The sequence below is a fragment of the Chenopodium album genome, chromosome 23 (genome assembly GCF_948465745.1).
Source record: "Chenopodium album chromosome 23, dcCheAlbu1.1, whole genome shotgun sequence".
In the NCBI taxonomy this organism is placed as follows: domain Eukaryota; kingdom Viridiplantae; phylum Streptophyta; class Magnoliopsida; order Caryophyllales; family Amaranthaceae; genus Chenopodium; species Chenopodium album.
Window position 1 is genome coordinate 37,829,012 of NC_137856.1, and position 23,949 is coordinate 37,852,960.

Below are 23,949 nucleotides of genomic sequence, written 5' to 3' on the forward strand. Positions count from 1 at the left end.
TTCGTTATCTCCTCACCCAATTTCACAACTGGAGCATTCAACTTATCTACCAAAAGCCAAATCTTATAGTAGTATCACTAATATATGTCTCTAACTACCTAGATATTAATGTTTGTAATAACTTTAGTCTGTTTACTATTCTTTATTCTAATATACGTAGTATTATGAATTCTCTTGTCGTGGAGAGTTTTCTAATGATTATTGTTCATATATTCATATATAATCTCGCTGAATTGTTGTACTTTTGTACATGAATTTTAAAATTTAAAGCGCGCATCACGTGCATACCTAAATAGGCAAAAAAGTGTATCGTGTACAACAACCTAACGGGTTAACCGGCGACACTCGACAGACACAGTCTCTTACCGAAAGCTATCCCCATTCACAAATGGCGGCAATTTCTCTCTCCTCCCCATCAATCACTCGCACACACTTCCACTTCTCTCACCCCCGCATCCAATCACATCACTTCCCGCCATTTTCTCTCTCCTCAACCCACCTCCGTCGCACCACCAACCTCCGACTGTCAAACCCGAAGCAGAAATGGGCACCAGCAGCTTACGTACACGGACCCGCTTCAGACTATTCGGTTACTGACCCGGACCCGGACCCGAAAGTTGAGGGGTTTGGGAGGGAGAAAGTTGAACCAGAGGTTGCGATTAGTTGGGGAACTTTCTGGAATTTGTTGGTGGACCAAAAATGGCGGCTTGCTCTTTGTGTTTCTGCTCTTGTTGGGGGTACTGCTTGTACCCTTTCTATGCCTCTTTTCTCAGGTATTGTTTAATTCTTCAATTGTTTGTGTTTTTATTTAAATAATCATATAGTTTGATTTGATTAGAGTTGGAATTATGGTTTGAATTGTTAGTTGAATTGTTTGATGATAATTTAGGGTTTTCAATTGTGTTGATGATTGTTTGTAATTCGTAATTCATGAATCGAAATAAAATTGTTTCGAGGTAGAGAAGATTAGATTAATAGCTTATTGATTTTGGACAACTCTGAAGTTCGCCTAGTCGCCGCCTTTTCTTGTTGCCCAAGCCTTGAAGCTCGGCTTTTCTCACTCCTAAATCCAAGACATAGTGTCAAATTTCACTTTACAATATCATTGCAAGTTCTACTAAATTTAACTAATTTTGTTAATCTTTGTGAAATTGCTAAAAGGACCAAGGAGTGATCATGAGTGTGTTCGACATTACGAGAAAATTAACTAAGGACATTTTTCTTACCATTTACTCTTTCTCCAGTCTCCATAGAGAACAGATTTTCAATCCTTTCTCGTACTAAAATATATTGAATGGTAACCTATATTAATGTTTTATAGCTATTGCATAAAGAGGCTTGGATGGAGTCTATATATTATCATGTATTAAATTTTGAACTACACATTATGGTCCTAGAAATAAATGAGATAGAAAGGCAATCTAGGAAACCACAATCTAAAAAGTTGTCTGTCTTGTGGATAATAATGTTAGATATGGAAACAGGGTAGATTGGTTTTCAGGTATACTTTTCAATTATCACATGGGAAACAATCATATTATCAACTATGAATCACCTCGAGTCCTTGGGATAACGCAACTTAAGTACGCAGTATATATTTTGGCTGATGGTGTGATGCCGCTCTAACTCTCTAAGTCAAGCTTGGCTTAGTTTGAATAAGCTTGCAAGTTGCAACAATTCAAACTCAACCCTTTCCTTATGTAGTGCCCATATGTTTGATGTTAGTGGAGTAAAAAATTGAATGTATGACTTCATCTCGATCAAATGCAGCAGATGAAAGTTTATGGATATAATATCCATAGTTGTGGTAATAAAGATGTGATATAGCACAAATATCTCAGGTTTAGCCTTTATTTATCTTTAGTAGTAGGAATAATATCATATCTGGAGGCTAAACGGTTACCAGTGAAGGAAAAACTGTTTTCTTGCATCAAATATTCCCTCAAGAACGAAAACTTCCATGTACTTTCTGCCCCAATTTCTAACCCAGCATCTCTTTTGAGATCCAATCTCCTCGTACCTTGTGTCCCCTTACCTTTGGGTTTTAGTGGTAGGTACAACATTTGTTTTTCAACTTTTGATCCAGATGGTCACATAGACACTGCAGCAGTAAGCAGCTTAGAATTCTTCACTGGGGTCTGCTTTGTTGGTCCTTGGTATGGTGCTTATTAGCTACTTTCTTCTTATAGTATGGAGACAATTCTTGCTATATCTTCTGTCTACTTGATTTACATCTGGTTTTTCCCCCCACATTTTTTTTGGTTGCTAAAATAAAAGACCCTGATATGCTTCTATGTGTTGTGATAATGCAGGGAGGTTTTTTGAAGTTCTTTCAGGAACAACACCCGAGCCTTTGTGGAAAGTAATGAGTAAAATTGCATTTGTATATTCATTAGAGCCAATCTTCACTGTGATATTTGTCATAAACATGAACAAAATTTGGGAGAAGGTTATGTCTGTTTTAAGAGCTCAGATATTTCGGAGGATGTTAATTCAAAAGGTAGCATTGCATATCCTAGCCCATTGAATTTATCTAGCCTCAATGTTTGTCTCATCAGGCATTATAATTTCATCTGTGTTTATACCATGCTAGTGTGTAACTAATAAAACAATTGAAAAATGGAAACCTCTCTATGTTTTATAATGAACATATTATGTCATCTATGGGATACTAAGTCAAAGGGATAACATGGTGACGAAAGAGGTTGCGTAATGTAGCTGTTATTGGATTATTGAGCATAATGCATCTAGCCATCTAACAACATATTTAACTGTTACTTCCTCTGTTCTTTAGTTATTTCAACAATTGCCTTTTTGATCTTTTATGGAAGTTTCACAATAATCAATTTAACTCTCTTTTGGGAAACATTTCACACTAAAAGTTACAACTTTGTCCTAGTTTATCATCTTTTGTTTCTCCTTTAATCATATAATCACATGGGCATAGGTTGGACCACCTCACCCACTATTTTCCCTTTTATTCTTTGTTTCAAATCCAATTGTTGCAATGAATAATGAATGGAGGAAGTATTGCTGTAGCATGCTTGTGTTAATACTTAATCAAGACCCCCAGGAAATATGGTAGTTGTATCTACTTATGTGCATGTGAGACTGTATTGTACCAGTAAGAACAACACTAATATAAAATGTAGCAACTATAGCTGTACACATAGCTACTCTAAATTTGCAGCGGCATTAAAACAATTTCATGACTTTCTGGCCTCTGGACCAAATTGCTTAGTAGAATAGGAGTATTTGATTTTTACGTTATCTTGAGGTTTGAGCACTTCAGTGGAATGGACCAAGACTGCAGTAATAAGCAAGATCATTTATACTGGTTGAATTTTTCTAGACTATTCACCAACATGAATAGTGTTATATGCCTGAAAAGCCATAGCGTTAATGACTTGCAGTAGCACTGTTATGATTGTTATATGTAACTACCAAATTGTGCCACCTAAATATACACATGATTTCTAGCACTATCTCTGTCTTTCACATTTCATGATCTGTGTCTGCTTTAGTGTTTGTGACATTTTGATTAGACATTGTGTAGTATTCTGAAACTTATTAGTTGCTTAATTCTAATTTTTCACTTTTTCATTTGTTCCATGCAGGTGGAATTTTTTGACCGCTACAAGGTATGGTGTGATTTTCATATACTTATCAATCTCTAGAGCTGCTCATAGTTTGTGATCTGCCAATCTCTTTTCCCCTTTATTTTAGGTGACCTTGCCAGCACATTTCTGAAATGGTGTATATTATGTGTTTTCTTGGCAAAATATGTATATTTTATTCCTGTCGCCTTTCACCATTGTTGATGCAACGTAGTTTGTGCTGGATGCATTTTATTCCCAGAAATGAGGTCCAACCAATCACTAGTATTCTCCACCTTCAGATGCCTTGTGCTTGTAGTAAGGTCGTACTCTGATAATTAGAGCACAAGGGTGTTTTTGAGTATTAATGACATTCGGTCCTTTAGTCAGCTTATTGGCTCTATAGCATGTTGATCCTGGCATATCTCACATTTCGATGTTTGGGATCATACTTCTTGAAGTTTCTCATTATTCTCTGATTTTGGTGATGGGACTTTGAATCATATTATTCATTGCATATGACATATGTTGTTTTAGATGGAAAATTTCATATCTCAGAATTCCGTAATTGCTTTTTAAAAATCTGCTCATGTTTCATGGACATTAGATTTCTTTCCCTTTTTTCTTCTTCATGTGTTGCATTTGTCATTGTTACTCAAAATGATTATTATTACTCAGTTTCAACATTTGTGGTTTCTAAATTTTGCAGGTTGGGGAACTGACTGGATTACTGACCTCTGATTTGGGGTCTGTTAAAGACATTGTCAGTGAAAATGTTTCAAGGGACAGAGGATTCAGAGCACTTTCCGAGGCAAGCTACTTTAATTAAACAGAATGATTCTTAAGGTGTAGAATCCATAGCTAGCTTTATCTGAAGTGGACTGAGCCTTCAGTCCCTTACTACAGGGGAAAGGAATCAGAATAATGTGGATATATATTCTCTGATTATAACTTTATTACCTGTATGGCTGTATTATTAAATTAGTCAACTGAAGATTGTCATTAATCTAGGTTATTTGACCTGCATAGGCTGCATTTCATGTAACATGCTATGATCTCATCCATACATGTTTCTGCAATTTATTTATTTATTTTTTTTGTTGATTCTTATTTCTTTATAACTTTCAGATTGTTGGAACTATTTGCATCCTGTTCACTCTTTCACCACAACTCGCACCAATACTGGGTTTGCTTATGCTTATTGTCTCCATTTTAGTAGGTAAAGTTTTTTTTTTTTTTTTATTATTATTATTTTTTTCTTTTTCCTTTTTGACTCTTTTGTTTTTATTCTTTCATCTACCTCATTATCAATTTTTCTACTTAGAAGTGTATACAAAATATCACCTTTGACCTTGTTAAATACTTGGGTAATTCTTAGTTGATTCATTTTTTAAGAAAAGAATTTTTAGAATATTTTGAAAGAATTCCACCTAAATGTTAATGTCATAAATTCTCTCATAGGATGTCATGTATGGAACAGGAATTGTCCACCTCCTTTTCCTTTGTTGGCGTTTCTTATTTATTTTTAATCCACTTCTTTGAGTCAAAATCAACCTATCTCATTGTTGCTAATGACATACAAAGGAACAAGTCTGAGGGTTAAATGTGGATGTTCGTGATTCTTCATCCACTGATACTGATACAAAAAAGGGTCCAGTATTATCCCTTTTCTGAATGAAAGGTAATAGGGGATGTACCCTAAGGTAAAGGTAGGATTTTCTTTACTTGGGCAAGAACCCACCTTGTAAGAACAAAAGGGGGTGACCCTTTAACCCCAAATGCCTACTTGATTCCGCTACGCTGCCCTAGAATTTGCATTTCCCCGTCGCAGGTCATTGCTCTTAACATAATCACTTTCAAGTTATACCTACCAAGCTATCATCACCAACCCAAATTCTCCATCACCTTCTCCCTTCATCTATCATTTCTAATAACTAAGCCCATTACTCCTACTAACTGTGCAATCAACAACACACCCCTGACCCCTTCTCACCCCTTTAACAATGACCACCACCTAAGGATGTAGATTTTATAGACTGAAACCTCATAACTGGCCAAATATGGTCTCCATTAGATTTGACAATGAAAGTACGGAGACATGTCAACATGGAGGCGAGGGTTGAGACTTGAGAGAAGGAGATCCAGCATATTTATATGTGTGCATTTGCATGCAATTGTGCATGTGTTTTGTAATTCGGTGTTGCTGTGACACAAGTTACACAGCCCATACTTAATACTTTGATACTGCAAAAATCATTGACATGCATCCTGAACAATTCATGGATCCAAATCTAGTTATTTGACTTGCTGAAATCAAAGAATTGTATGTTCTATAAGTCGGTAATATATCTTGATGCATATTCTTATCATGGAGTTCAATTTTATGTAATTATTGATGTAGATTCGATTGCATAATTGCATTGAGTATCATCATTTAACTCCTTTGAAGGTCAGTCTTGCTTTTCTTCCGATTTCTATCTACCTATTTAATTGGTTTTTAACATCTTGTTCTACAGCTGTTTACAAGCGGTCAACTATGCCTATCTTTAAAGCTCATGGTTTGGCACAGTCATCAATGTCTGACTGTGTGACAGAAACAATTTCGGCCATTCGCACTGTGAGTTCCAGTGAGTTGCAGTTGTGCAATATAGCATTTTAGCATCCAATGCCAGCTCTAGCTCTTTTAAGGGTGATATGGATAATCATAAACTATAACTTTGGCTTTTGTGTGATGGGATCTATGATCCGTCCACATACGCTGTACTGAACTCTTGATATAATACCTCAGGTGAGATCCTTTTGTGGGGAAAAGCGCCAAATGTCAGCATTTGGTAACCAGGTAATCTCTCTGTCATGTCCTTCAGTCTGCAAATGGAATCCGTTTTGGTTTCTGTGGGATTTTGTGCGTTAGATTTGTTGATATTTATTATGTTTGATGTGGCAGATCCTCGCTTATCAGGCTAGTGGCATTAAGCTGGGGACTTACAAATCCATTAATGAATCAGTGACCCGAGTTGCAGTTTATGTATCATTATTGGCTTTGTATATCCTTGGAGGAAACAAAGTTAAAGCGGTGAGGTTTCATCAATACCAGTAGAATTTTGGCCCTTTTTCTTAGCAGGCCTGTTATTCATTATATTTTTTCCCTGCTTTTTCCATGATTATATTTTTCAATAAATCCTCTTGATTGACATGCATGTATGGGATGTGTTTGACTTATGTTGAAGGTTTCATATATGTCTTTTTGACTGCTCCGTATATAATAAAATGTGAGGAGAAATGGGAAGGAAACAACAGCAGTTTGCTGAAGTGGGATATTGGAAGGGCAAAGCAGACTTTTTTTATAAGCTTTTGTGATAAAGGTGAAAGAAAAGAGATCAATTAGAATATTAATTGAAAATGAACATGACTGAAAGAGACTCATTTGCCCATATGATAATGTAAAACACTGTAACATAGGAACAGCATGGGATGAGAAACTTGCATCTAAATTATGAAGTGTATGTGGGCAGATTTTTGTGCCCTTCAGAAGCAGAAGGCGAGTCATTTGACGCAGAATTGGTTATGGGTTAAAAATTAATTAAATTTTTTGTGGCATCCTCTTTTAGAAGTGTGACATTCATGTTTAAACAGGAGTGCAGTTTTACAGTGAGGGCACTAATCTTCTAGAGCATAGGGTTTTTGTTTTGCTCCTTTCTCAACTTGTGTTAGCAGCAATATTCTTTTTCCTCATTATATATATTTATTTCTCGATGATCTCTGACCTTAGTATCATAACAATTAATTCAAACTCTATGACCATGTTTAATTTGTCTACTTATATGTTTTAACGGAATATGCAGGGTGAACTCTCAGTTGGAACTGTGGTATCTTTCATCGGTTATACCTTTACTCTGACATTTGCTGTGAGTTCTTTCTTCTGGCTAATAACTTAGCTGTTATACATTTTTTTTTAAAAACTATTACTGTCCCTTATAACCATGTTTATTATATATACTATGCAGGTTCAAGGATTAGTTTATACCTTTGGAGATCTACGTGGGGCTTTTGCTGCTGTCGAGAGGATTAATTCGATTCTCTCTGGGTCAGAAATTGACGAAGCCCTTGCTTATGGTTTAGAAAGACAGATTCAACCAAAAGATGTTCAGGACAAAAAGTTTCAATTATTTGCTGTCAATGGATTTGATAAGAAACAGCAATCTAATCATATGCATTACATGTCAGCATTGGGCTCATCAAGTGATGTGTATAATGTAGCCTGGTCTGGTGACATTCGTCTTGAAGGTATTCCAACTTTTATTGTTGTACTTGTTTCAGGTTGATGCTATAATAACTTCATTTACTTGGTATATCGTTTCTCTCCCTACTGTGTACCTGTTCTTTAGCATTTATGTGCTTTGTCCGGGTACCTTTTGACCTTGGAAATGTGAACAAAAAAACTGTAAAAAAAAAAAAAAAAAAATCAGTTAGGAGGCTAGTTACGGACTTACGGTCCATTAGCAATGTATCCAATCCTAAAGTCCTATTGAATAGGAAGAGGTTATGCATCCTAAAGCCCTATAAATGGAATAAGAAGAGATCAAAAAGAAGAGATGATGCATCCTAAAGCCCTTTAAATGGAGAAAGAAGAGATTGTGATATGCTGCACTGTGCCCAAAAAATTTAATTAAAAGTTCTTCCTATCTAAACAATTAGCTATTTTTTTTACTCTTTTTCCCCCTTACTACATAGAAACACTTGTTTTTCTTTCTTGAAGTATAAGAAACAGAATTTTCCTATCTATTTGAGACAACAATTCGTCTAATTGAAATATTCTTCAGTTTGCTCAAGGTCTTTACTGCTTCTTGATCCAGGGAACTACCGTTGTGAGTCAGTACTCGGTAGCATTACCCTGGCTTGCATAAAGCAGTCCAGCATCACTTATATCCTTAACTCCTGGGGACTAGAAACCGGGCCCCTGACAAGATATTCAACATTATCTTGAAGGCAGTTATCAGCCCTTTACAAGCTGCTTTTCCTGGCTTCCCAATTGCTACATTACCAAAAATGAAGGTTACATGCCCATTAAGGGGAAGTCCTGATTTCTTGTCCCCCTATTCATAGCACTTCTTCTAGGATCAGCTCTATGAATTTGTTATAGGAAGATAGTAGGAAGCAATCTAATTGTTGTATTCCGCAACTAACAATCTCTTTGGACATCATCATTATGATTTCCTCTCTAATATCCCATCAATTAAGCTAGCAGCATTACTCTCAATACTATAAGTTCACAGAGTCCAAATGTTGTCAACACCACAGCATCTGGGCTCCTAAAATTTCCTAGACAAGATTTTAGATGAAATTTATGCCTTATTGATTACGTTATTGAACAGTCCAAAAACAAATGCTTAGCAGTCTATGTCAACATGCTTACACTGTTGAGCCTGCATAGTACTAAGAGATTGGTGTAGGTCATAGAATTTGGTCTTTGAATGTTTATTGTGCTTTATTGATATAGTACCTTATAGTTTCATGTTGAACAACAATCCTTGTAATGTCAGGGGCGAGGGGCTTTCTCCTTAGAAGAATCTTCTTTCAGTTGTTTGTTGTTTTGGTGTTAACTTTAGGGTTCTGAAATATATAGTAGTGTCTGTACAACTGACATATAACAACTACAGTTAAGTGAGTCACTTTTGCTTTGTTTTCCTTATTTGTTACTTCTATCAATATCATACTCCATTGCCTTATGTGATGAAGGGTTCATATAAGCATTACCCTAGAGACCATGTTTGGTGCACTCTTGGTTTTAGTGGTGGTTGACTGACCTTTTACTTCAAAATAATAAGAATTAGAGGACAGAATAGTAGTGAGACATTTGAAGTTCATTGTGAAGCAAACCTGAAAATTTGCCATTGTTATATGTTCAGCTTTGTTGGAAAATCAATCCTGTCAGTTACATCTACTAGAAAAATTAATCTGCTGTTAAATGCCTGCTACTAGTTTAACATTAGAATCCTCATCACTGTAGATGTCCACTTTTCTTATCCATTGAGGCCTGATGTTGAGGTCCTTAAAGGTCTTAACCTTACATTAAAGAGTGGAACTATTACTGCTCTTGTGGGATCAAGCGGTGCAGGGAAGAGTACAATTGTACAGTTGCTGGCACGCTTTTACGAGGTTTAGTTTGCATAATTGATTCTTTCTCTCTCTATTATTGTAAGCTGTGGTTGCTTATTGTTTTATAACATGACCACGCCTTGTTAATGTTTTGCAGCCAACCAGTGGCCGCATAACTGTGGCTGGAGAAGATGTTAGAATGTTTGATAAAACTGAATGGGCTCGAGCTGTCTCAATAGTGAATCAAGTAGGTTTTCAGCAATTAAGCATTTAGCTATTTAAGTTTTGCTTTTATTTTTTTTTGGGCATTTGAATCTAGATAGCTTCTGTGTGGCATAAGTTGCAGCTAAAACTATGGCTGCCATACACCAGAAAAGAAACCCAAAGTTCCAAATTCATCCCTGTCCATTTGAACCATAAGAGTCTGGATTGGGATGGGGGCTTGGCTGGCTATTCACAAATCAATAAGTTAGACCTTTCATGAACTAATTAATTGAATTGCACAAGGTTCACACCATTAGGAGATAGTGCCTTTGGTAGGTCTTATGTTTTGACCATTATCCTCTGTTTGTGAAGCTATAGATTGAGTCTTTTGCTTTACTGTTCTTCTATTCATGTTCTTTCAAGATCTATATATTCTTTTCTCCTTGTGCTTTCCTTTTTTTCCTATTTAATTTTCCTTACTACAATTTCCTTCCCTTGTTAATTATTTTTTTTTCAAATTAATACGGAGTAGTTTTTCATTGAATTCTGTAGAAATCAACTAAATTCTGAATAGTTTTTTACATTATTAATGCGTTATTTACTTTCTTGGTAAAGGAAAACCTTTTTGTCCTTAGTGTTAGAATCCAACTCCTTTTGATGTATTTGTTTCCCTTTAGATGCTTTCTTAGAGTTTAGTTTATGTTTTCTAGGCCATATGTCCCATTATTGTGTTACTGTCAGTTCAGTGTTCACTAGGGATTCTATGCATGTACTACATTAAGCTCTTTAGAGGGCGAATGATTAATGAAATCTTAAAGCCTTCTACCAAGTGTTGCCTTGCTTTTATGCTTGTTTGTTGTTAGACCTTTATAGATATTGTGTCTTACTTGCATATTAGCTCCCCTCCAACCCAACTTGATGCGCTAAGGACTCGTGGTTCGGACCCGCTTGTGCCCGCTTTGAAGTATCGGCTGTCACAAGCCCCGACCACCAGCACTCCGTCGCCCAGATAGACGCGAGTGCTCTTGAGATTCTATTGCCCGCTTGTGTTGCTTTGTGCTCACAAGCCCTTCTTCCGCTCAAGGCTAGCGTTCTTGCCGCCAATAGGCTAGAGCGCGCCGCACGTTTCGGCGCCCAAACTCCCGGACCGTGACACTTAGACTCGTTTATAAAATTTGAAATGCTTGAGTAGCCAGCAATGTGTGATAATTCTAAGGTGCTTTGGACTGTTGGGTCAAATTGAACCCTAATATTTGTATGAGGGCCGACCTTTTGGTATTATGAACCTGGAATTACCAAACCCACTGTACATCCATTGTAAATATGTCCTGTACTACCAGATGGCTCCCTGTAACTAGAACTATTATTTCTGAAAACTGTACTGAACTAGCTGCTCAGACTGCTGAGCTTGACATCTTGCTAGTTCAGCCAAACCTTTGAAGATGCTATACGGTATAACTTGTCAAACCATTGTACCAGTCAACATGCTGGTAAACTGCAGGTTGGTTACATATACATTAAGTATACGTATCATCTGGGTACATCTGATACTCAAATTGTCAGTCTTATGATGTCTTTCTGAAACATATGCTGACTAACCTTGTGCAGGATCCAGTACTCTTCTCTGTGTCTGTTGCAGAGAACATTGCATATGGTCAACCTGATGCTAATGTATCTAAGGACGATATAGTTAAAGCAGCAAAAGCCGCTAACGCTCATGAATTTATCATATCACTCCCACAGGTTTGTATTGGCCCCTCTGAAACAGGAAAATATATATGTAATGATATTATCCTTGCTAAATGTTTTTGTATGTTTCAAGGGTTATGACACTCTAGTTGGTGAGCGTGGAGGTCTACTTAGTGGGGGGCAAAGGCAGGTATAACATGTTTTAATATTTTGTTGAATTTCTACGGAGGATGTACAAGACAAGGTATACATGCTAATTTGTAAACTTTCTCTGTAGAGAGTTGCTATTGCGAGGGCGCTTCTAAAAAATGCTCCGATTTTGATTCTTGATGAGGTACTTATCAATCATCTGTGTTTTATTGCTATCTGACTGCTGCCTGCTGTTGATATTTTATTCTTGTAATTAACCTGCTTAGTCGACACTTAATGTTGTTGAATAGCCACAATGTAGTTATCAATCTCTGCTCTGTTAGAGGAGAAGCTCTTTCTCCTCTCTTATCTTCCCCTTCCCTGCAGGGCCATAAATCCAAGTACTTTGCTTTGTCTTTCTAATGAAACTTGTGGATTTTGGTAAACAGTTAAGTCAATGGACATCATTAGTTGTCTTCAGCATATCACTTATTCATCTGTTATTCTTGAGTGTATTAGTGCATCTCGTATCATTTCTCGTGAAAGCTATAGTGACCAAGAAAAGATGTAAATGATGCAGCCCTTATTAATTTTTCTGTTTGTCAACATTGATTTTACTGTGAACACTGTGAAACATATTGTTTTGCTTAGGTATGTAATGCCATCATGGTGGCCTTTTTTTTCCTTGAAAAAAAACAATAGTGATTGACAAGTAGGACCATCCCACAAGGGAAGGAAAATTATCTATTTTTGTAAGAAGAAAAGTGTTTTCTGTGATGAATTGATGATGAATATTAATTCTCTGATGAAGAAATACTGACATCGATTAAGTGATCGTGTTCCCAAGCCTTCAGGCTGGACAGACAAATAGATTTGAATATATGACTTATAATTAAATTTCATGCAGGCAACAAGTGCCTTGGATACAGTTAGTGAGCGTTTGGTCCAGGATGCTTTGAATCATCTTATGAAAGGAAGAACAGCATTGGTAATAGCTCACCGTTTAAGCACTGTCCAGAATGCCCATCAAATTGCACTTTGTTCGGATGGGAGGATTGCAGAACTTGGGACACACTATGAATTGTTGTCACAAGATGGCCAATATGCTTCATTAGTGGGATCCCAGAGGCTTGCGTTTGAGTGAACTTTGGGTTGCAGTATATTACCATAATGGCTGTCATTCTGTCAATATCCATCATAAAGCGCTACTGAAGGTGGAAAGGATTTTTTCTAGCACTTTTTCTTTTCTTCCTTAAATGATCCCGTGTGCACTATTGCGTATATTATATTTTAAATTTTTTTTGATTGTCTGTTTTTCTAGAAGATATGCTCCAGTTTCAGAGGGATCTTCAAATACTATAACAAGATAAAGAAAGTTCTTAATACATTTCTCATGTAAAGAAGCACAACAAACAATTGTTACAATCGGCTGCTGATTCATTGCTGTAAAACATGGTAAGAAACAGTGGGAACTTCCTTTTATTGCATATAAGTTTCATAGTTGACTGTCTAATTTATGAATTAATCCTTTTGTGTGCTTTGCTTTGGTTCTCTTTCTTATTTCATTTGTTACCTGGAAATTTCGAACTTTTGGGTTTGTATTGAGTTGAAACTAGAAATAAGGTATCGTGGCTTTCAATCTGGTGAGGCATTCAGAAGGCAGGCCAAGAGCTATGTTTATTTAATTGTCATCAACAGGATCAACCGATCAACCCAAGCCACACTGAGTCACTGACCAACTTGCAATTTCCATCTTTGCCAGCCTCTGCCCTCTGTTGCTCATAGTTAGTGCTCTGGTTTTCCCTTCAACTGTAAATATCATATCTATGGGCAGAGGAGGGAGGGGCCTTATAGCCGATCCCTATGGAAAACAAGAGTTCAGATTTTAATTCCTGTACTGGCAACTGTACAGCATAAAGTTTCTGTTCCTTTCACACAAACAGCTTTCCAATCAATGATTATAGTCATATGTAGCTGACAGGATTAGTTGTGGAAATGGTCTATTTGCAATTTTTTTATCTGAGTATACTGAAAAAGGCTGAAGTAATTTTTATGGTATTTCTTACCCATATAGTCAGTACTCAGTATGTACCTTTCCAGATTCCTCGTATATGTTTCCTTGGATGATTTCAAAGACATCAGTCTTCACAAGAGGTGGGAACAGGATTCACCTTTCAAACTGTGGTGTTGTGATTGTCAATAGTGAAATGTGTACTGTTTCTAGATCAAAATCTTATCTGACTGGAACCTGGCCTTTGACTTTAGCGTTCTTGATCTGATATGGTTGCTGATCCATCTCGCACCTCCATTGTAGCTGTACTGAAATGTGCAGCTTGCAGCAATTCAGTGTCTAAATCCTTATATTTTTATAATACTATTCTTTGATAAATGTGTCTGACAAACAATAATTTGGTTTACAGCAAAAGATTTGGAGATCTGCATTTCTAGTTGCTGGCTGAAGAAGACTCGAGGGATGGAGGAGATAACCTTTGATCCTGTTTGTAGATTGGTGTTTTTTTCTTAGTCGTTTATATGTACAAGCTGTAAAGAGGTGTGTGATGTTGGTACCAGATGTATTTAAATACCTGCTCACCCCTGTTATACAAGGAAACAATCTCTTTTTGTATTTATCATACCAGTATTTTTTACATGCAACTAACATTCAAAGCATGAATGATTTGCCAACTTCAAAAAGTATATAAAAGATTCCTAGTACCATTTTTTTGTTGTGCTGGGATATACAATGGTCGCACTAGATATCTACTGAAATAATCGACAGTTCTATCTGCTATTATCCTCAATAAAGTCCATATTTGCTGAAGTAAAAGTATTATAAAGAGATAGTGGCATTCATAACAGCAAGGCATTCAGTAGGAAGGCCAAGAAAGGTACTCATGAAGAGGTCATCAATAGGATCCACTGTTGCCACCCCTACCAACATGCAGTTTCCATCTTTCTCCATTCTTTGCCCTCTTCCTTTTCTCAATTTTCCTTGTGATTCTTCAGATGTCAAATTCGTCGAAACCAGTAATGGTGGTGCTTTGTAAATTGTCCCCATTGAAAACCAGAATTTGGCCTTGAATTCAAGATCAACCTGCAATCAATATATAATCAGCTGTAAGCTTCAATTTCATTTTTTAAAAACTAATATAGAGTACTTCAATAGCTATTTGTGCTGAACACCTACGTCAAACCAATGCTTTGACGGCTAACCTCTATCAATTATCTTATGACGAACAAACCACAACTATAGAAAAGTAGCCTAAAAAACAGTGAAATTTGAACATCTCTAACCTTTCCTGACTCTTGATCAATGTATCCCTTGAACATCTCAGGCACAATATCAATCCTCAAAAAAGGTGGCAAAGGCAACCCCAAAAACTTTGTAGTCCCACTTGTTAATGGTGGAATATAAAGCTTATCGACATCAAATTCTACCAAAATTTTATCATTTGACTCATTTTTACCACTTCCACTCCCAAAGCCACCTTCAGCATCATACTCAAAATCAGGATATCTTGCTATTCCAAGTTTACAACCTCCCTTTGTCTTAAATTCAACTTTAAAAGATTTTGGTGGACTCAATTTCTGATTATTTTCTTGGGTTTTTTGGGTGGATGAAGATAGAGCTACTATTTGAGTTTTATGTAGTTTAGGCTGTGACAGATAATATGATGAGATTAATAATAATGTTGGTGGTTTTTTAGTAGGAAGTTTTGTGCATGGAGTTTGAGGTTTTAGGGAGAAATTAGCATGATAATTCATTTTTTTCAGGAATAATTATATGAAAATATGATATTGGGGACATATTATGAAACAAAGCATATGAATGTAATGTTGTTTCTTGAATGTGTGGTCAGGTTTTTGTTCATCTTATCAGTGCCACAAGCTTCAAATTGGTGGACCATACAAAAAGAGAAGAAAATTCCTCTTTTAATAAATGGGCTTGGATAGCTTTCTCATTTAATATAATTGTGATCTGTAAATTTGGACTTGGGTTATTGATCATAAGTTGTTTCATGGCCCAATTTGGAGGACATAATGGAAATATGGAACTAATGGAAGTAACAAGCAAGCATATTCTTAAAACAATAAGCAGATTCTTAATGGAAACAACTTTATCATATACATCCTCCCTCCCTTAATACAAAACCTCTTTATAACCTTTATTACTCACATAATAAAGAGAAAGAGGCTTTTAATTTAGATACGGAGGGAGTAAATGATATTGTATTAAAACAGGTCAATATGTGGGATGAATTAACTTATTATCATGTAATGATATTGTATAAAAACAAGGGTAATGATATATGTAGCCCTTAGGGTAATGATACATGTAGAACCTCACTTGTGCGAGGAAGATAATTGCTTTTATAAAGTGTTGTACGAACTACCATGATCAATCATAATTAAACAATAGCTTTCAAATTTAAAAGTCAATGTCGTTAACTTATTTTGTTAAAAAAACAAAGAATTTCTTACTTAATAAAGAAAATTATAACGAAATTTAACTGTGTAGAGAAAGAAGCATCTACAATCAAACGGTTAGTAATAGTGATGCATTTATTAAAAAAAAAAAAAGAAAAAAAAAAGGCATAAGCATTAATAGTGATTTATACTGTCTTGTTTAATGTCTTACATATGGACCAACAGGCAACAGAAAACAGTATAACATTTATGCCTTTAACTGTAAAATTTTAAGTAAAGAAAATATAATAGGCCCCTCAAATCTTTAGAATCAAGATATAGTATGATGACCTTCAATTAATTTGGGCATGCATATTTATCAATCTTCTGTTGTTAAGAATCTGCAATAGGAATCACACTTGTTGACTTGTTGGTGGTTGACTAGTTGTCATCATAAACACCTCACATGAATTTTGCATCAACAACTATGGACTTTCCTTTTTATTTAAACAAGGAAATCTATTACTATTTGTAAAGAAAATTATACAGATCTCAAGTCTACGGATGGTTCCTATTTTGGATTTATATCACGAAATTAGTTGATGAATCCAAGATTGAAATTTTTTTTTTTGTGTATTTTCAAGAAGGATAATGTGGCGGCGTATATGATGTTACCACTTTACCTTAATCCGGTTGAAAAGTCTATTTGATGATTATGGATAATAAATTAATAATATAATGCTTTTATTTCATTTATTGGAAACATTATTAATGTATTAGTAAAATATTGTGGAAATTTGAGAACAGAAAATGTCAAAATAAGTTAAACGTCAACTTTAATTACTAAAGTTGTACTTCACAAATTGTTATACATTCTAGTATAATTAAAGGTACACTTATATCGTATAGTGTAGCAGTGTGTACCATATACTCAACACACGTTGAATTGTTGAAACATATATGTCACACGCCGTGTAAGAACATCACACGATCACCTCGTCTTTACACGTGCCACACCGGTGTACAGTGGCGGATCTAGCCTTGGTCCTGCTAGGTCACGTGACCTAGCAGGAAAAAAAAAAAAAATTTTTTTTTTTTTTTTTTTTTTTTTAAATGGCACCTATTGGAAAATAGGATATAAGCATTATTTTTGGTTATAAGTTAGCAATACAATCTTGTAGCTTAGTGGTTGGAGGGATTGGGATAAAGCCCAATTAGCAAGGCCCTAGCCACACAAGTCTTGAGTTCGAGCCCTATTACTTGTAATTTTTGTATTCTTTTTGTTTTTTTGTTTTTGTTTTTTTTTTTTTTTTTTTTTTTTGGAATTCCTTTTATCTTTTTTTTTTTCCTTCCTATGTTATGGTTATGTGATTTATTGATTTTCATGTGATTATTTCAATTTTTTCCTTCTTTTTTCATTTAATTCATTGTAGTAGCATTAGCTAGAAATAGAATATATTTTTTTTTTTGGTTTTCCTTTTGAAATGATGATGAACTTATGATATTTGATTATCATGTGATTAATTTGATTATCCTTCAATGTTGTTATGTTTTGTGTTGTTGAGACATTACATTAAGTGGTTTTTCTAATTTGTGTTGTATATATTATGTTTGTATAATTAAATTGGGTATTGTGACTTAATTGGCTATAATATTCTAAAACCACTTGGGTAGAATAGATAAGTTGCAAAAAAATTGAATTAATCTATTTTTGACAATATTGGATTTTGTAATTAAATTGAAATTGTGACTTAATTTTCATAAAAAAATATGATATAACAAGTTTCTTTAGTCCCAAGCATCCTCCTCCACAAACTCATCGTCTATCACAAAATTCATCCACCTCCGATATGCGGTCGATGAGTGATGATCGATATAGGTGACAGTGACCCAGCACCTTAAAAATCCTGGATCCGCCACTGCCGGTGTACAAAATCATATACTTGCACCACTTTAGACATTGAATGCCCCTTTTGAATGATTTCAATGTATTGAATCCAGCGAATAATATACATATACATCAATACATGCATATATGGTCCCTCCACCATATATGAATATGATGATTTTAGTAAAGGTCACGTAAATGTACATGAAGCATTTATACCAAAGATAAACCAGCCTGGGTCCAGATCATTGTGATTCGGTCGGCCATTTCTCTGAATTCATTATTAATGTCAGATTCTTCTCTACTCTCTTACTGTAACATCTAACATTCATTACTTACTTCACTTTGGGGTATCAAATTATTATACATGAATCTTTCAATTTTATCCACACATGAGAAAAGTCAACAACTTTGTAATAATTTCAAAAGATGCCTACACGTTTATATATCTCCATTAACATCTTAATAACATGGAAACTTTAGTATTTTACTTTTTTAAGTCAATGTTGCATATGATTTGGTTGGTCTTGATTTAGAGATTATAGGTTTTCGGTACCTTTGACACAGTAACAGGGTTTTGACCTAGTGACAAAGATTGAGGATTTGTAAATGATAGGTTGTTACAGATTAGCATGTCATTGTGGATCCGTCAGACCTTAAAAAAAAAAAAATGTATTGTGCAAGGAATTTGTTCATGACAGTTTTAGCAATGACATGTAATGAGAACAAAAAAGCTTTCTATACATTTGTAAAATTATGACCCAAAAAAGTTCAGGAAATCAGTGCCTTCAAAATCCATGCTTTACACATTTTGAAGAAGAATCAGCTCATTTTTCTCTGCAGACTCATTGTAATCTAACCGTTAACATTAGCTTTCTAACTTAGATTTATCATCAGCAACAGTACACGCAATTTCAACCCCTTGTAAATTAATCTTGTACAAGAACAGCAGGATCCACACAGTTGCATGTTCTCCAACTTTGTATCATGATATATGATGTTATCGTCCTTATCGATAATTTTGGGTTTGTCTGTCCAAGAACATCAGCATACAAGAGAAGACCTGAGTGATGATCCGGTAGGTAGGTTGGTGCATGAAGCCCATCGGATAACTGATTCAGTCACCACAATATCAAGCTGGTCAAACTCTCCAAACCCAATCGTTCTGTTTCTCTTGCTGTGGATACCAAAAATCCTCAAGCCTGTTCCTACACTCCTCTTAGAGTCCGCTGACTTCTGATCCAGGTCCCTAGCATCAGTTTCTGAGCTGAGGGAAGAATCGGGTGATTCAGATTGTTTCTCCAAGACATCCTCTCCTGATAAACAAATGTCATTGAATTTAGTTGTATGAAATGATGTCTTCATTAGCTTATTATGGTTATGGGACAAACGTTATCAATAAAACCTAGATGTTAGGAAGCTAGAAAACACACAACATTAATTAATCAACATGAAACAGAAAATCTTATGTTTTCTAGAAGGGCAATAGAACACCGTAAAAACGTTATTTATCTACTGATGTGATGGGCATAAATGGAAATTCAGAGAGAAATTACCGACAAACTCAGATCATTTAGGCTGCAGATCCAACATTAGATTTAAACAATAACTATATTGTTAAGAGGGTCTATATATGAGGCTATAATATGCTCATGACCAAGGGAGTTGCAAATTTGACACCAGGGAACCTATGACAAATCTGACAATAAGAAATGATGACGAATAGAAAAGAGACATCTACCTGCATGAATTTCATCAATGCTTTCTCGTTCGATCGAAAACCTCCCATGTTGACTTCCATGCTCAGCAACTGAGCTAGGGCTGAAAAATGTGAAACTAGGCATGGAAGGAATGGGCGAAACAAACTCAATAGCAGAGAAATCCCCACTGCTACGGAAAGAGAATCCACTTGATATGAGGGTGGGTGTGGATGGCTCCACAAAAAACGCTGAGAAAGATGATCTGCATGTAAATGTTGGTGATTGAGGCTCACAGTTTACTGCTGATCCAGTGCCAAAGCTAATATCATGATCTCTGGCTATAAATGAGCTATCTCGAGTTTTTAATTGCCTGGAGCTAAAACCATCATGTTCATGTGAATCTTCAGTAGCTGAAGAAACCTCTTCCATCCACGAGTGAGCTACAGGGAATCGAAATAATATGCTTAGTACTATGTAAATAATCTTTTATAATTAGCAATGCATAATTAGCTTATAACATTATGATTTCGTTAACATAATCGGAGCCATAATTCTAGCTTGTAATCTTGTACTGTATATTGTTTGGAAAGCAAAGGAATTAATCATGGAGTGTTAATTTATAAAGTACTTCCAAAAAACTAAGCATGCAACCATATTTTTCTAATAATGGTTCAAGTGTCCAAGGACACCAAGGAGATATTATTAATTTGACTAATAATCAGGTATAACTGATTCATTAATGTTAGGTAAAGAAGATTTGTCATTCAAGCTTGATGCCTTCTAAAAGTCATCTCCATCAGGACATACAATAAGATACACTAACCGCTTGTGGTAAAAAAATTTGTTCACTGATGTTCATCATCTGTATTTAGCAAAGAAGATGAAATCATACCTAAAACTTGCTCAGCTGTCAAGCGCTTCAAAGGATCTATGCAGAGCATTTTCTTGATCAGTTCCTGGGCAGATTGTGATACTCGGTCCCACGGTTCAGATGGGAAGCGCAAATCAGCTGCTCGAACTGCTTCAAAAATCCTTGACTTTGTCTTGCCCCAAAACGGCGGCATAGCACTCAAAAGAATGTAGAGAATCACACCAGCACTCCATACATCAGCAGCTTGGGTGTAACCTCCAGACAGAACTTCAGGAGCTATATAGAATGGACTCCCCACTGTCCCATGCAAGCTCTGCCCTGCTTGACCAAAAACCAAATGCTTAAACCACTTGCTAAAACCCAATATCACTCATTATTGTTTATGGTCATACTGACCATCATATGAAAAATTTGCATCTTTTCATCAGTGTCAAGTGTCTATCCTATGTCGAAGTATCAAAAGTTTTCAACATGGATGAATATCGAGGTGAAAATGAAAGAGTCCAAGTAACACATGTAAACAAATTAGCAGAAGAAGAGTGCTCTACCTGGCTTAATATAAGTGGCAAGACCAAAATCGGCTAGCTTGATTGGTGAAGAAGATGACTTGGTTGCCATAAGAATATTCTCAGGCTTCAAATCTCTATGAACAACACCATTATCATGGCAATACGAGACTACTTGCATTAGATGCCGAAATATGATCTTGGCCTGAGACTCAGGATACCTTCCTTTTTCCTCTAATCGGTGAAACAACTCCCCACCAGCACAGAGCTCCATCACCAAATGGACATAATCTTCTTCCTCATAAACTGCCTTGAGATCAACCACATGAGGATGACCCGATAACTTGCTCATAATCTCGATTTCAAGCTTCACACTTCGAACATCATCTTGTGTTACCAGCCTTTCTTTGGCAATTGACTTGCACGCCAATAATTCTCCTGTAAACTTATCAGTACACGCCCTGATCACACCAAACTGGCCCCAACCCAACTGATCTCCCAAAACATAACGATCTTTCAAATCAGATGTCTCAGTAGCATCTAAGATAGTTTCCTTCAAGTCTGCCACCTTGAAACAACGGCATGGCTGAGTTATTTGTCCAGTGTTGCTACTGTTTTTGCCAACAGCCATTTCAAAACTACAATTCCAGAATTAGGACTTAAGCAAATACTATAAGGAACAGAAGACAAAGTTGTTTCGATGTAAAGTTGGTCAATTTTTACCAAGCTTTCGCGCTACCTTCCTCAAAAGAAATGAGTACACTAAATACAATTCAACGTTTGAAGTTCAAAGCTACGCAACCACCCCAGTACCAAAACCAAACTCAAAGGACAAAATTCAAACAGAATAAAGAACTACTCTTTATTAACTACTAAAGGTTCAAATTTTGACAATGAAACTCAACTTGAGTAACAATATACATATAGATTATATGGCGCTATATCAGCAAATTTCCACGCTCAACAGATCCAAGCAGAGCATGTAAAGTTCAAGCTACCCCAATTAAACAATTTTGTAATACCTGGATCTGCAAATTAAAAATATGTGCACCAAAACTTAGAATCCCAAATTTATTCTACAAAAAAGCAATTAAAATGCACTTTTTATGCTGAATATTAGTAATAAAATGGAACCAAACAAAGCACCTTATAAATGATCTAACAGATCACACTTAGCTAAAAATTCAAGTTTAAACAAACCCAGATATACAAATTCAAAGTTTCAAATTTGATACCATAATTTTATTTTATTTTATTTTTTTCCGTAAAAATTGTACATTTTAAACAAAATTAGGCAAATGAATCTAGGAAAACCATGGAAATTACTAAACCCTAAGTAAATTTAAATTTCAAACCCAAATTAATTAATCGAAAACAGTGAACACTGAAAATCAACTACTGGAGTAAAATCAGCAGAATTCAGCAAACACCCACAAAAATTAAACCAAAAAGAAAGCAACCCAACTCAAATTTTTTAGCATAAAAGCAAAGCAAGCAGCAAACTTCATAGCACAAATTCAGTATAAAGTTAAAAAAAAAAAATTCTTGAAATTATTACAAGCAGAGAAGAAGAGAGAGAAACCTGGAATATTCTGGAGAGAGAAAGCAGAGGAGAGAATAGATTGAAAGAGAGAGAAAGAGGGAGACGTTGGAGAAGATGGCCCTCTGAAAGTGGGGGCTGCCTTCTCTGGTCTACTCTGGCTCTGAGTTGCCCAACTTGCTTGTTTATGTTGAGTTTGAAGATTATTTATTAGTGTGATTTTTTGGTAACTATTCCTACAATTTAACTAATTTATGTTTACTTTGCTTGCTTTCTTTATTTGCTTGATTTACTCTTCCTTGTCTACTTGTCAATTGTCTTTCCATCTCTACCTCGTTTTTTTTTTTTTTTTTTTTTTTTGAGAGACCATCTCTACCTCGTTTGAATAGTTTATAATGTTTAATATTTATTAAAAGAATTTTAAAAATTGGGCGAATTTTGCTTATAAGTTGTTATGTTATTTCGAACAACAATAAAAATAAAAAATTATGTTACAAATGAAAAAGTTTGTATTTTAGGTAATCTATCGTATTAGGATTTAATGAAAATTTTTTCTCTCTTTTCTATGTCATTATTGAGCTATTTGTACTTCCTTGACTTTTCAATAGTTGTGCATGAGAATAGGTTTATTGTAGTTGCTTTCAAATAAAAAAAGTAGAGAAAGTTAGTGACAAATTAGGTAAACATATACAATTAAATCACATATAGAACAAAGCTAAAGTAAGAAAGAGACAATGTAAGTGCTTCTTGTATTAAAATACAGAGTATAAGGTAAATAGTTTAGTAAGAAAACATTGATGATGTCAAAAAAAAAAAATAGACAAACATTGACGATGTTTATATATCTTCATAAAAGTAGTTAAAAATGTTAGTTGAAAGCTGGATTGTTATTGATTGAGAATTTAATTTGGTAAGCTAGTTTAGCTCAATTTAATGCTCAATAAAGTCCCATTTAATTGAGTTCATGCTAAAAAGTTCCTAACAAAAAATAAAAGAGATAATTGAATTTATTTCAAAGTTAATAACTTCAAATATTTAAAGTTTCGTGTAGCTTAAGGGAAATCATTTAAATACATTGACTTAAGAATTATTAAGCTTGGCGTGTGTACATTTCTTGTAGTAAAGACCTCAAAGTAAGGGCCTGTTCATATTTACTGAATTGAGCTGAACTGAACTGAACTGAACTGATTGGAGCTGAATTGAACTGAATTGAACTGATTGGAACTGAACTGAACTGAACTGAACTGAATTGAGCTGAAATGAATATTTTACGTGAGAGAAAAATTAAGAGCTGAACTGAACTGATTGGAACTGAACTGAACT

The 23,949-nt window shown here is 35.3% G+C and overlaps 3 protein-coding genes across 5 annotated transcripts; 1 reads left to right on the forward strand and 2 right to left on the reverse strand.

Annotated features, from left to right (window-relative positions):
* Window positions 1–316: 316 nt before the first annotated feature.
* Window positions 317–14,436, forward strand: LOC145606651 (ABC transporter B family member 28-like). Of its 3 annotated transcripts, none has more exons than XM_081662457.1 (18): window positions 317–773; window positions 2,313–2,500; window positions 3,618–3,641; window positions 4,306–4,407; window positions 4,725–4,815; window positions 6,113–6,213; window positions 6,385–6,435; window positions 6,541–6,669; window positions 7,439–7,501; window positions 7,601–7,880; window positions 9,604–9,752; window positions 9,850–9,939; window positions 11,505–11,639; window positions 11,719–11,775; window positions 11,863–11,919; window positions 12,622–12,928; window positions 13,036–13,169; window positions 14,135–14,436. In XM_081662457.1, exons 1-16 carry the CDS (start codon window positions 389–391, stop codon window positions 12,856–12,858), a joined length of 2,139 nt encoding a protein of 712 aa, XP_081518583.1. In that variant the 5' UTR covers window positions 317–388; the 3' UTR covers window positions 12,859–12,928; window positions 13,036–13,169; window positions 14,135–14,436. The 3 variants fall into 3 exon arrangements, with proteins under 3 accessions (XP_081518583.1, XP_081518585.1, XP_081518584.1); XM_081662459.1 differs by having other exon boundaries at window positions 13,039–13,169; XM_081662458.1 differs by lacking the exon at window positions 14,135–14,436 and adding an exon at window positions 13,815–14,050.
* LOC145606653 (uncharacterized) lies at window positions 14,389–15,555 on the reverse strand. Its single transcript, XM_081662460.1, has 2 exons — window positions 15,009–15,555; window positions 14,389–14,808 (listed from the first exon to the last, which is right to left on the reverse strand). Exons 1-2 carry the CDS (start codon window positions 15,477–15,479, stop codon window positions 14,545–14,547), a joined length of 735 nt encoding a protein of 244 aa, XP_081518586.1. The 5' UTR covers window positions 15,480–15,555; the 3' UTR covers window positions 14,389–14,544.
* Window positions 15,556–18,726: 3,171 nt separating this feature from the next.
* LOC145608504 (calcium-dependent protein kinase 10-like) lies at window positions 18,727–22,820 on the reverse strand. Its single transcript, XM_081664119.1, has 5 exons — window positions 22,669–22,820; window positions 21,129–22,114; window positions 20,602–20,898; window positions 19,751–20,149; window positions 18,727–19,325 (listed from the first exon to the last, which is right to left on the reverse strand). Exons 2-5 carry the CDS (start codon window positions 21,715–21,717, stop codon window positions 19,054–19,056), a joined length of 1,557 nt encoding a protein of 518 aa, XP_081520245.1. The 5' UTR covers window positions 21,718–22,114; window positions 22,669–22,820; the 3' UTR covers window positions 18,727–19,053.
* Window positions 22,821–23,949: the final 1,129 nt, after the last annotated feature.

Coding starts and splice junctions, on each gene's coding strand:
- LOC145606651 (XM_081662457.1), top strand. CDS start 389: ATGGCGGCAATTTCTCTCTCCTCCCCATCAATCACTCGCACACACTTC. Junction 7,881..9,603: donor TGGTGACATTCGTCTTGAAG/GTATTCCAACTT, acceptor TCATCACTGTAG/ATGTCCACTTTTCTTATCCA. Junction 11,776..11,862: donor TTAGTGGGGGGCAAAGGCAG/GTATAACATGTT, acceptor CTTTCTCTGTAG/AGAGTTGCTATTGCGAGGGC.
- LOC145606653 (XM_081662460.1), bottom strand. CDS start 15,479: ATGAATTATCATGCTAATTTCTCCCTAAAACCTCAAACTCCATGCACA. Junction 14,809..15,008: donor TTGATCAAGAGTCAGGAAAG/GTTAGAGATGTT, acceptor TATTGATTGCAG/GTTGATCTTGAATTCAAGGC.
- LOC145608504 (XM_081664119.1), bottom strand. CDS start 21,717: ATGGCTGTTGGCAAAAACAGTAGCAACACTGGACAAATAACTCAGCCA. Junction 20,899..21,128: donor TGCCACTTATATTAAGCCAG/GTAGAGCACTCT, acceptor TTGGTCAAGCAG/GGCAGAGCTTGCATGGGACA. Junction 20,150..20,601: donor GACAGCTGAGCAAGTTTTAG/GTATGATTTCAT, acceptor GATTCCCTGTAG/CTCACTCGTGGATGGAAGAG.